General features: G+C 49.2%; 2 protein-coding genes across 2 annotated transcripts in view; both read right to left on the reverse strand.

Moving 5' to 3' along the window:
• Window positions 1-469: 469 nt before the first annotated feature.
• Window positions 470-1,510, reverse strand: LOC311312112 (ras-related and estrogen-regulated growth inhibitor-like protein; the record flags this gene model as incomplete). The annotated part of the gene is made up of 4 exons (XM_084441982.1): window positions 470-883; window positions 1,009-1,085; window positions 1,200-1,253; window positions 1,399-1,510. 4 exons carry the CDS (start codon window positions 1,508-1,510, stop codon window positions 470-472), a joined length of 657 nt encoding a protein of 218 aa, XP_084298108.1.
• Window positions 1,511-2,339: 829 nt separating this feature from the next.
• Window positions 2,340-12,693, reverse strand: part of cep70 (centrosomal protein 70) — a gene marked incomplete at its 3' end in the record, with an annotated part of 13,187 nt that continues 2,833 nt past the window's right edge. Inside the window, exons 3-16 of the mRNA XM_084441983.1 lie at window positions 12,520-12,643; window positions 11,247-11,463; window positions 10,916-11,091; window positions 6,773-6,832; window positions 6,584-6,683; window positions 6,306-6,394; window positions 6,011-6,088; window positions 5,751-5,859; window positions 5,277-5,426; window positions 4,217-4,471; window positions 3,900-4,071; window positions 2,921-3,035; window positions 2,735-2,814; window positions 2,340-2,401 (exon numbers count right to left, since the gene is read on the reverse strand). Of these exons, the coding sequence (XP_084298109.1) occupies window positions 2,340-2,401; window positions 2,735-2,814; window positions 2,921-3,035; window positions 3,900-4,071; window positions 4,217-4,471; window positions 5,277-5,426; window positions 5,751-5,859; window positions 6,011-6,088; window positions 6,306-6,394; window positions 6,584-6,683; window positions 6,773-6,832; window positions 10,916-11,091; window positions 11,247-11,463; window positions 12,520-12,643 (1,787 nt within the window). The remainder of the gene's footprint in view (window positions 2,402-2,734; window positions 2,815-2,920; window positions 3,036-3,899; window positions 4,072-4,216; window positions 4,472-5,276; window positions 5,427-5,750; window positions 5,860-6,010; window positions 6,089-6,305; window positions 6,395-6,583; window positions 6,684-6,772; window positions 6,833-10,915; window positions 11,092-11,246; window positions 11,464-12,519; window positions 12,644-12,693) is intronic.

Consider the following 12,693-nt stretch of genomic DNA (forward strand, 5'->3'; position numbering starts at 1 on the left):
GCTGTAGAGGCATTGAGCATCAGTGACCTGCGAGCAGACTTGGTCATTAGATCTTTGTTGAATGCCAAGTATATGTTAGGCCTCATATTGATTCCTGATTGTATTAGAAATGTCAAGAGATGGTCTACCGCGTATTCTACCGTTCAATAGGCCTACTGTCCTCTGGCTCCTCCAATGCCTCTCCAAAGAACAGCGATTTCCATTCTCTTTAAACACACCATCTGCTCCCTGTCAGTTAGATGCTGCTACAGCGCTTCTGTATTACAACCTCAACCCGTCACGGGCCATCTCTCTGCTTCCGCCGCGTCTCAAACTCCCCATCTCTCTGCTTCCGCCGCGTCTCAAACTCCCCCATCTCTCTGCGCTTATCCGCCCCGTCTCAAACTCCCCCATCTCTCCACGGCGTTTTGTTCTGTCCTGACGACAGATTTCAGGTTACCAAGCCCTCGGCTTGGGGGGTGACCCAGGTCTAGCCGGTTGAATGTTTTATCCCGAAAACAGCCGACATGGTCCTGATTATGCCGCGTCTGATCCCAGCCGCTCCTTTGCGCAGAGCGCGGGTTTCTCTGATCAGGTCGAGCAACGCGTGGAACACGAGCAGCGCGCCGTGGTAGGTCTCAGCGGCGGAGATCTCAAAGAACCCGCAGTCCTCCGAGAGAGAGAGCAGGCGACCCTCCTCGCTGGACACCGTCCGTCGATGCTGCAAGTCGCGTTTATTCCCCACGATAATGACGGGCGCGGCGGCGGCGGCCTGACGGATGCGCCGCACCTGCTGCCGCACCACCTCGAAGCTGGAGCGATCACAAATGCTGTACATGAGAATCACACCGTCCGCCCACTGGAGCTGTTTGTCGCTGGTGATGGAATCAGCTGTCTCGCAGTCCTGGACAGACAAATAAATACAATACAATACGGATCAACGGACAGTCATTTAGAACTGTATAGAATAAGACCGACGTTATGCGCCCATGCGTAAAACCACAGCGCCATATGATCGCTTCAGCCTACCTGCGGGTAGAGTGAGTCCCATATGTTGAATGATGTTTCCCTTCCGTCAGTCTTGTCAATATGACTGTAAATCGATTCTAAAGGAGAAAGAAGATGGTTCCGGATCAACCAGGGGAAGCATGATACGCCCAGCACGGCCGTATGGGATATTGAATTACGCACAAAAGTTACGCAAGGCAGATAGGGCTTACCTATGTCTCCATACTCGCCAATAAATCTTCTGGTAAGAAACCTCACTGTGAGAGCTGCAAGAAAAGATGCGTAGATTGATGCGATAGCAAGGCCACATAGGAGATGTATAAATATCACAGGATAACTGAATTGACTGCAGACACGTCAGGCTAGGTAACGTTAGATGGATTTGTTCTTATAACTAAAATTATATCTCACCTGATTTCCCAACATTTTCAGCTCCAAGCAGTAAGATATTAGCTTCCGCTTTCTGCTGCCTCCCCTCTGAGGTCTTGCTGTGCAGCGAGCTGGCTTTGACCTGGACAACCATGATCCGGAAAACAACCCTCTTGTTCTTCAGTATTCCAGATGAGGTGTGATGTAAGGACTGCGGCTGGTTTCCCTCATGGGTGGAGAGACTCAATATATACAGCCCCCGAATGGGCGGAGCCACTGATGAACCAATGAGAGCTCCGTGCGTCTGTGTGTGGGTTTGTTGACAACAAAATTGGAAATTTGTTCCGATTCACTCGATAATAGCCTTCAGCAGGGGTGTATTATGTTACTCCAATCAACATATTCATATATAAATTACAATATAGGCCTATGAATGACTTACAATATGTGAAGTTGCCTCATCTGCCTCACTGAACCCTGATGAAGGACGGAATGGCTTTTGTATTTTTTCCTTTCAGATGAATGTGTTCCCTGGCAGCTCGGAGCTCTCCAGGGGTTTGTTATAAAGATCCTTTATTTAGTAGAGGTGGTCTCCCTGAGGGCCCAACCCTAGAAGCACCAGCAGCACTACGGCAGGAGTCTCTCTCAGCTCTACAGGAGGAGTCTCTCTCACCTCAGGAGGAGCAGCGCTACAGGAGGAGTCTCTCTCACCTCAGGAGGAGCAGCGCTACAGGAGGAGTCTCTCTCAGTGATACAGCAGGGGTCTCTCAGTGATACAGGAGGAGTCTCTCTCAGCGCGGGGCCATCTGGTGGCGCACCGTCACTATGGCAGTTCAAACACTTCATCTGCGAGTCATCGGTTACAGAGGACACAGATCAAACAGTCGTCTCAATCTCTTATTTATTTACATTATTAATACAAAAAGCCAAAAGTCTGGAAACCATTTCAGAAATAAAATCACACAAACCAAATCCCAAACAAGTCAGTTTGTCCTCAGCTTCATCCACCTCAGCGCCGGCATGATGTCATCCAGATGTTGAACATCTGAAAAGAGATCCAGGCATCAAACAACCTTGCAGGAACCACACAACCACACGCATATACACACACCAAGGGACTTGACCTGATGGTTCTAGTATACATTACACAACTCCTCTACAACAAGGTCAAAATGGCCACCCTGCTTACTGCCTCTCCGCCTGCACTGTGCTGCACGTCTGGTCTGATTCAAGCCCACGCCGTATTTAGAAGGTTTTGTGGTCCTGAGGAACTTTGTAAAATATGCAAACATTGCTAATTAAAGGGGGTTGTTTTGAGTTCTACCCCCTCGCTGGTTCTAGTGTAGTCATGGTTCTGATGGGCAGAGAACGTGCGTACCCAGAGTCTGAAGCAGATCCTGGATCAGGGAGTGGAACGCGGGGAAGAACTCCTCGTGCTCTTTAACCTTGGAAATAATGCTGAGAAAACACCAGTAGGGTCAGACAGCTCGGACAGGAAGTGACACGCGGGAAACAGAGGAAACGACGGGCTGGTCCAGGAGTTAGCCCGGTCCCATCCGCCTACCTTTCGATGTCGCTGCTTCCCAGGAGGCTGTGCAGCTGGAGGTCAGCGGGGTCGTCTGGGGGGGCGGCCAGTCTGGCCACCTGGTTCACCACCTCACTAGGGGGCGCTCTGTCATCTGGGAACACAGGAAACAGCACAGCTCAGGTTTCCTCTGAGCCATATCAAACACAGACCACCTCACATCACCACACACAGATGAGTTATATTACCAAACACACATCAGAGTTATGCTGTGTTCACACCGGGCGCCGCCCAGCTCGCCCAATCTCGCCGTGGGATCAATGGGTCGCTGCACGAATCCGCCGCAGGAAGTTAAAAAAACTGAACTTTTGCGAATGCTGCCGCTCGGTGAATCCTGGCCGCCGCGCCGCCGAGTTCGGCGATTTGCGCCACCCGTGCCGCCCGCTGCCCAGTTCGCGCAAATTGTATTGACTTTCTATGTAAACTCGCTGCGCCGCGCCCGGTGTGAACACAGCATTACATCACCAAGCAAAGACCAGTCTTTGAACAGCTCACTCAGCTGTGTTTCATAGACAGAAAGCAACCAAATATAAAACCTATTTGGATTTGTACTAAATAAGGTCAAAGTCACAGCAAATGTTGCTACAAAGGACCATGCTGATTCAACTGAACATTACATTTGATAACCAATAGCAGATAGGGTGTATTTGTTTTGTACTCAGAGTCAGGATGTCCCACAGGGTCAGATAGGGTGTATTTGTTTTGTACTCAGAGTCAGGATGTCCCACAGGGTCAGATAGGGTGTGTTAGTTTCATACTCAGAGCCAGGATGTCCCACAGGGTCAGATAGGGTGTGTTAGTTTCATACTCAGAGCCAGGATGTCCCACAGGGTCAGATAGGGTGCATTAGTTTCATACTCAGAACCAGGATGTCCCACAGGGTCAGATAGGGTGTGTTAGTTTCATACTCAGAGCCAGGATGTCCTACAGGGTCAGATAGGGTGTGTTAGTTTCATACTCAGAGCCAGGATGTCCCGCAGGTTGGTCATGGCGTTGGTCATCTCGCCCAGCCGGGCGTAGACCTCGTTCATGCGGGGGTACACTCCGCAGAGGGACGGGGCGTCGAACAGCTTCTGGAAGTGGGCCACCATGGACTGGAGGGAGTTCCTGGTCGGGCTCCGCAGAACCTTCTGAGACCGCCAGGAAGAGAAACATCAACGCTGTTAGTATTGACGCCATGATGAAGACAACTGTGGTTTTCTCTCGTCTTATAGTGCGCTGTGTTTGAGCGCTCTGGAACTGAGCGCTGAGGACGTAGTGGAAGCTTCTCTTTACCTCATCACTGGGCGCGGTCTCCTTCAGTAGCGTTTCCACCAGCAGCATCAGGTCCTCCACCCTCACGCTGCCAGAGACAGGGCCCCCAGAGACAGGGCCCCCAGAGACAGGGCCCTCAGAGACAGGGCCCCCAGAGACAGGGCCCCCAGAGACAGGGCCCCCAGAGACAGGGCCCCCAGAGACACGGCCCTCACTGCAGCCAGGCCCCCATGGGACCAGCCTCTCACTGAGTCTGACCAGGGCCTGGTGGAGCTCCTGAGACCACAAACACACACACACAGCAAAACACACACACACGCCCACGCCCACACGCACGTACGCACGCACACACGCACACACACACACACACACAAATAGAACAGAAACATTAGCTTAGCCTGCCCGTAAACTTGAGGTGATTATTTCCTGGAGAGATATTCAGGATTCAGGACAGATATGGAGCTTCTCAACGCCATGGCTGTCAACAATGAAACATTTGATGATTTCTGATGATTAGCCGACAAGTTCGCCGGACTCGTCTTGAGTCTCCGCCTCTCTCTGCTAGCAGCTAGCTCATCCCTCTCTGCTAGCAGCTAGCTCACCCCTCTCTGCTAGCAGCTAGCTCACCTCTCTATGCTAGCAGCTAGCTCATCTCTCTCTGCTAGCAGCTAGCTCATCCCTCTCTGCTAGCAGCTAGCTCATCTCTCTCTGCTAGCAGCTAGCTCATCTCTCTCTGCTAGCAGCTAGCTCATCTCTCTATGCTAGCAGCTAGCTCATCTCTCTCTGCTAGCAGCTAGCTCACCTCTCTCTGCTAGCAGCTAGCTCACCTCTCTCTGCTAGCAGCTAGCTCATCTCTCTCTGCTAGCAGCTAGCTCACCTCCTCATGTGTGAAAACTCCACTGGATGCTGTTTGCATCATTTCCTCCCAACAACCAAGCCAGTACCTGCCTATGCTTAGAACCTCACCAGGCCAGTACCTCCCTATGCTTAGAACCTCACCAGGCCAGTACCTCCCTATGCTTAGAACCCCCACAGTTTTCGTCGGACCGTTGGCTAATCATCAGAAATCATCAGGCCTCACCTTCAACAGCCCCAGCTGCCCCGCCCACATCTCCAGCGTGGGGAGGAGCCCCTGGAAGGCGTGGCCCTCGGCGCTCTCCTGGGGCCCGTCTCTGAGCAGCTGCAGCGGGGCCTCCGGACCCGTCACCACCCGGCTGAGCTCACTCAGCATCTACAACAACACAACACTTGTCTTTACGCAAGACCATCTACTCTGGGGCTGCTTCCCGCTTTGTGACCGCTAAAATATCGCAAAGTGTGGTGAAGTCTGCTGACACAGCAGCAGCAGATTATCCTCCATGAAGAACCTCCTTGTATGCAGCAGCGGCGGCCATCTTGTACACAGTGGGTGTGGCCAGGAGAACCCAACCAACATGGCAGATCACGACGTATTCGCTGAGGAGAAACTTTGACACGTCCACTTCACCAACCCTGCGGATTTAACCTAGTTCATTCATATAGATACGGTATAAACATTAAGAGAAAAAAAACATACCTTGAGATATCTGCGACAAACGGTAGCGTTGGTTCCTTCAACGTTCTCTTCCTCTCCGCCCATGGTGCTGATCTCAGACCTGTCCCCTTCCTTAGACACCTGAGCACACCTGTTCACAACAGACCAACAAGCTGCGCTCAACGCTAATATGGTTGGTACTTTTACCCAATACTACCGTCAATTAGCACTGACGATCAAGATGAAATGAAGCTCTAATGCTTTCAACAGAAGGACTTCTAGAACCATCTAGCACTGTTCACCTGGTCTTGTTCTGCTTAATGACTCGCTCCATAAGGCGTAGTTGATGTTTGTAGGCCTTCACTTCCTTCACTGTGGGTCTGAGTAACAGATGGGAATCCAGTGAAATTCTCCAATCGTTGCATGTTTTCAGCTTTCAAAAGGTTGCGCTTATCATATGATTCACCAAAAACATGGGACCTTATGGAATCATATTTTATCATTAACTACAATTTTTACGTTTCATAACAGAATGAACGGTCCTATGATAAGAGGGTACCATCAACTCAACAGTGTGACTCATGATGATGAACACACCGGGATTCCAAATCTCTCTTCAGCTGCTGAATTTCATTGGTCAACTCCTCCCTCTGTGCCTTGGCCTCCTTCAGCTGTTCCCGGTAAGACTGTAGAGGAAGACCCCGTTACTACAACGTTACTACAACGTTACTCCCCCGTTACTCACTCATACTGAGCTGTTCATCCAGTCACTCATACTGAGCTGTTCATCCAGTCACTCATACTGAGCTGTTCATCCAGTCACTCATACTGAGCTGTTCATCCAGTCACTCATACTGAGCTGTTCATCCACTCACCTTGAGAAGAGACTTGTAGTTGGAGGAGGCCCCAGCAGTGCCTTTCCTGCTCTGTGATTGGTCGGATGAGTGTGACCCCTCCGAATCCCCCTGGAGGGACCTGCAGGACACGGAGAGCTGAGAACACGGCCGGCTGGAGCAGGATTATAATCTCAAAAATAAAAGTATTTAGACACAGATCTTTTTTACCTGAGCTCATCACGGATCTGCTGTATTTGAGCTTCATACACATCAATCACATCCAGCACCCTAGAGAGAGAGCAGAATAAAGACCAATCACATCCAGCACCCTAGAGAGAGAGCAGAATAAAGACCAATCACATCCAGCACCCTAGAGAGAGAGCAGAATAGAGAGCAATCACATCCAGCACCCTAGAGAGAGAGCAGAATAGAGAGCAATCACATCCAGCACCCTAGAGAGAGAGCAGAATAAACACCAATCACATCCAGCACCCTAGAGAGAGAGCAGAATAAACACCAATCACATCCAGCACCCTAGAGAGAGACCAGAATAACCACCAATCACATCCAGCACCCTAGAGAGAGACCAGAATAAAGACCAATCACATCCAGCACCCTAGAGAGAGCAGAATAAAGACCAATCACATCCAGCACCCTAGAGAGAGAACAGAATAAAGACCAATCACATCCAGCACCCTAGAGAGAGAGCAGAATAAACACCAATCACATCCAGCACCCTAGAGAGAGAGCAGAATAAAGACCAATCACATCCAGCACCCTAGAGAGAGAGCAGAATAAAGACCAATCACATCCAGCACCCTAGAGAGAGAGCAGAATAAACACCAATCACATCCAGCACCCTAGAGAGAGACCAGAATAACCACCAATCACATCCAGCACCCTAGAGAGAGAGCAGAATAAAGACCAATCACATCCAGCACCCTAGAGAGAGAGCAGAATAAAGACCAATCACATCCAGCACCCTAGAGAGAGAGCAGAATAAAGACCAATCACATCCAGCACCCTAGAGAGAGACCAGAATACACATCAATCACATCCAGCACCCTAGAGAGAGAGCAGAATAAAGACCAATCACATCCAGCACCCTAGAGAGAGAGCAGAATAAAGACCAATCACATCCAGCACCCTAGAGAGAGAGCAGAATAAAGACCAATCACATCCAGCACCCTAGAGAGAGAGCAGAATAAAGACCAATCACATCCAGCACCCTAGAGAGAGAGCAGAATAAAGACCAATCACATCCAGCACCCTAGAGAGACCAGAATAAACATCAATCACATCCATCACCCTAGAGAGACCAGAATAACCACCAATCACATCCAGCACCCTAGAGAGAGAGCAGAATAAAGACCAGTCACATCCAGCACCCTAGAGAGAGAGCAGAATAACCACCAATCACATCCAGCACCCTAGAGAGAGACCAGAATAAAGACCAATCACATCCAGCACCCTAGAGAGAGAGCAGAATAAACACCAATCACATCCAGCACCCTAGAGAGAGAGCAGAATAACCACCAATCACATCCAGCACCCTAGAGAGAGAGCAGAATAAAGACCAATCACATCCAGCACCCTAGAGAGAGAGCAGAATAAACACCAATCACATCCAGCACCCTAGAGAGAGAGCAGAATAACCACCAATCACATCCAGCACCCTAGAGAGAGAGCAGAATAAACACCAATCACATCCAGCACCCTAGAGAGAGAGCAGAATAACGACCAATCACATCCAGCACCCTAGAGAGAGACCAGAATAAACACCAATCACATCCAGCACCCTAGAGAGAGAGCAGAATAAACATCAATCACATCCAGCACCCTAGAGAGAGAGCAGAATAAACATCAATCACATCCAGCACCCTAGAGAGAGACCAGAATAAAGACCAATCACATCCAGCACCCTAGAGAGAGAGCAGAATAAAGACCAATCACATCCAGCACCCTAGAGAGAGAGCAGAATAAACACCAATCACATCCAGCACCCTAGAGAGAGAGCAGAATAAACACCAATCACATCCAGCACCCTAGAGAGAGCAGAATAAAGACCAATCACATCCAGCACCCTAGAGAGAGCAGAATAAAGACCAATCACATCCAGCACCCTAGAGAGAGAGCAGAATAAAGACCAATCACATCCAGCACCCTAGAGAGAGAGCAGAATAAACACCAATCACATCCAGCACCCTAGAGAGACCAGAATAAAGACCAATCACATCCAGCACCCTAGAGAGAGAGCAGAATAAACACCAATCACATCCAGCACCCTAGAGAGACCAGAATAAAGACCAATCACATCCAGCACCCTAGAGAGAGAGCAGAATAGAGACCAATCACATCCAGCACCCTAGAGAGAGACCAGAATAAAGACCAATCACATCCAGCACCCTAGAGAGAGAGCAGAATAAAGACCAATCACATCCAGCACCCTAGAGAGAGAGCAGAATAAAGACCAATCACATCCAGCACCCTAGAGAGAGAACAGAATAGAGACCAATCACATCCAGCACCCTAGAGAGAGAGCAGAATAAAGACCAATCACATCCAGCACCCTAGAGAGAGAGCAGAATAAACACCAATCACATCCAGCACCCTAGAGAGAGAGCAGAATAAACACCAATCACATCCAGCACCCTAGAGAGAGAGCAGAATAGAGACCAATCACATCCAGCACCCTAGAGAGAGAGCAGAATAAACACCAATCACATCCAGCACCCTAGAGAGAGAGCAGAATAAAGACCAATCACATCCAGCACCCTAGAGAGAGAGCAGAATAAACACCAATCACATCCAGCACCCTAGAGAGAGAGCAGAATAAAGACCAATCACATCCAGCACCCTAGAGAGAGACCAGAATAAAGACCAATCACATCCAGCACCCTAGAGAGAGAACAGAATAGAGACCAATCACATCCAGCACCCTAGAGAGACCAGAATAAAGACCAATCACATCCAGCACCCTAGAGAGAGAGCAGAATAAAGACCAATCACATCCAGCACCCTAGAGAGAGAGCAGAATAAACACCAATCACATCCAGCACCCTAGAGAGAGAGCAGAATAAAGACCAATCACATCCAGCACCCTAGAGAGAGAGCAGAATAAACACCAATCACATCCAGCACCCTAGAGAGAGAGCAGAATAAAGACCAATCACATCCAGCACCCTAGAGAGAGCAGAATAAAGACCAATCACATCCAGCACCCTAGAGAGACCAGAATAAAGACCAATCACATCCAGCACCCTAGAGAGAGAGCAGAATAAACACCAATCACATCCAGCACCCTAGAGAGACCAGAATAAAGACCAATCACATCCAGCACCCTAGAGAGAGAGCAGAATAAAGACCAATCACATCCAGCACCCTAGAGAGAGAGCAGAATAAAGACCAATCACATCCAGCACCCTAGAGAGAGACCAGAATAAAGACCAATCACATCCAGCACCCTAGAGAGAGAGCAGAATAAACACCAATCACATCCAGCACCCTAGAGAGACCAGAATAAAGACCAATCACATCCAGCACCCTAGAGAGAGAGCAGAATAAACATCAATCACATCCAGCACCCTAGAGAGAGAGCAGAATAAACATCAATCACATCCAGCACCCTAGAGAGAGACCAGAATAAAGACCAATCACATCCAGCACCCTAGAGAGAGAGCAGAATAACCACCAATCACATCCAGCACCCTAGAGAGAGAGCAGAATAAACACCAATCACATCAAGCACCCTAGAGAGAGAGCAGAATAAAGACCAATCACATTCAGCACCCTAGAGAGAGAGCAGAATAAAGACCAATCACATCCAGCACCCTAGAGAGAGAGCAGAATAAAGACCAATCACATCCAGCACCCTAGAGAGAGAGCAGAATAAACACCAATCACATCCAGCACCCTAGAGAGAGAGCAGAATAAAGACCAATCACATCCAGCACCCTAGAGAGAGAGCAGAATAACCACCAATCACATCCAGCACCCTAGAGAGAGAGCAGAATAAAGACCAATCACATCCAGCACCCTAGAGAGAGAGCAGAATAAACACCAATCACATCCAGCACCCTAGAGAGAGAGCAGAATAAAGACCAATCACATCCAGCACCCTAGAGAGAGAGCAGAATAAACACCAATCACATCCAGCACCCTAGAGAGAGACCAGAATAAACACCAATCACATCCAGCACCCTAGAGAGAGCAGAATAAACATCAGGCTGCAATAACAAACAACTGATCATTGCACAGTTTGAGAAGAAAGACGATGGCTGGAGTTTAACGCTCAGTCCAGCAGGACAGAAGGGTTCCTGTAGCTGATGTGAAGGAGGTGATGATGATGATGATGATGATGATGTGTCTTACTGCTGGTCCACGGGTGAGTGAGGCCGGGCCGATCTTTTGTGGATCTGCTGGAAGACCTGGTTCTGCCTGGTGACCCTCCTCTCTTCCTCTTTAACGGTGAAGGACAGCTTCCTCTGCAGCTGAGAAACCTCCTCTTTCTCCTCCAGCAGCTTCTGCTCCAGGGTCTGGGACCGCTCCTGCCAACGGACACAGAGAGTCGCAAAACACAACTGAATTTGACAAGAAAAAAGAACTGAGCCTTGTGACAAAGTCATTCACTCGATTAGTGATTGATTCGTTGAAGCAGAGAGTAAATCCTGAATACAGGAGCATCTCTCTGGTTCCAGAGCACCTGGGCGTCTCTCTGGCCCTGCTGCAGCTGTTGGACCTGGGCGTGGTGCTGGGCGTGGTTCTGGGCGTGGCGCTGGCCGTGGTTCTGGGCAGCCTTGCTGATGTAGCTGTCCTCCAGGTCCTGTAGCCGGGCCTTCACCCTGTCTAGAACCCCTTCCAGCTCCACCGCCCTCTGGGACTGGCACGCTGCACGGGCCAGGTGCTGCTGGGCGTCCTCTCTGGGTCAAGGTCAAGGTCATTCAGACACAGACACACAGTTCCACATGTTACAGTAGATGTGTTCTGATCCCAGAAATATGATACAAAGAAGACCATGCTTAATGTTAAGGACGGTAAGAATTCACAACGACTTAGTCACGTTCAATCGCACGTCCTTCCAACCTCGTAGCTGTGACACGATTCGCAGGCTGAGGAAAACAGCCTCTAAAAACATCCCTTACTGCGGTTTATTTTAAAGGGAGAAAGAGTGTTATTGAACAATACGACTCGCTCAAATTCCTGTGCAGTCCCAGGGCAGGTGGTCGGGGTCGGATTGGTGAAGGTGATTGGTGAAGGTGATTGGTGCCCGATGACAGGTGGTCTCCGTCTGTCACACGTCACCTGACCGTAGCGAGCGGGAGGATGAAACCCGGCCTCGCACGCCCGCCTGCCTGACCACACGGCCGATCTCACCCAACACTCTCCTCAGACCACCGACGCCACTACGGCAGCTGGCTGCCACAAGATGGCGGCTGCATTATTTAACAGGTGGACGAGCGCCAAACTAACTGAGCTGATAAGATACATTTCTGAAAGGTGTCGTTTATTCACCGGCTGTTTTATGATCTAGTGGCCGTGATGATGGGGTGAATGATGACAGCAGAGCTAAATAATGATAATCCTAAACTATTAAAATACTATGTTGTGTTTTTTTTTGCTGTATAGGTATTTGTCAGTATATCTGTACAGGTGCAGTATTTCTGTATAGGTATTTCTGAATAGGTATTTCTGAATAGGTATTTCTGTACAGGGATTTGCCAGTATTTCTTATAGGTATTTCTGTATAGGTGTTTGCCAGTATTTCTGTGTAGGGATTTCTGTGTAGGTATTTCTGTGTAGGTATTTCTATGTAGGTATTTCTGTGTAGGTATTTCTGTGTAGGTATTTCTGTGTAGGTATTTCTTATAGGTATTTCTGTGTAGGTATTTCTGTGTAGGTATTTCTGTGTAGGTATTTCTGTGTAGGTATTTCTGTGTAGGTATTTCTGTGTAGGGATTATACGGTGGCATATTTACTTGAGTTGGCTGTTGGACTGGATGAGCTCCTGGATCAGAGCCTGCCTCCTCTCTGAGTCTCTCAGCATGGTGGTCAGCATGGTCCTCACCTCGCCCGCAGAACGCTTCTCCAGGAGAACCAGGTCTAGAGGAACAGGGACAGACAGTGAGAACCTGGTCTAGGAGGAACAGGGA

Source organism: Borostomias antarcticus (assembly GCF_949987555.1).
Source record: "Borostomias antarcticus genome assembly, chromosome: 8".
Lineage (NCBI taxonomy): Eukaryota > Metazoa > Chordata > Actinopteri > Stomiiformes > Stomiidae > Borostomias > Borostomias antarcticus.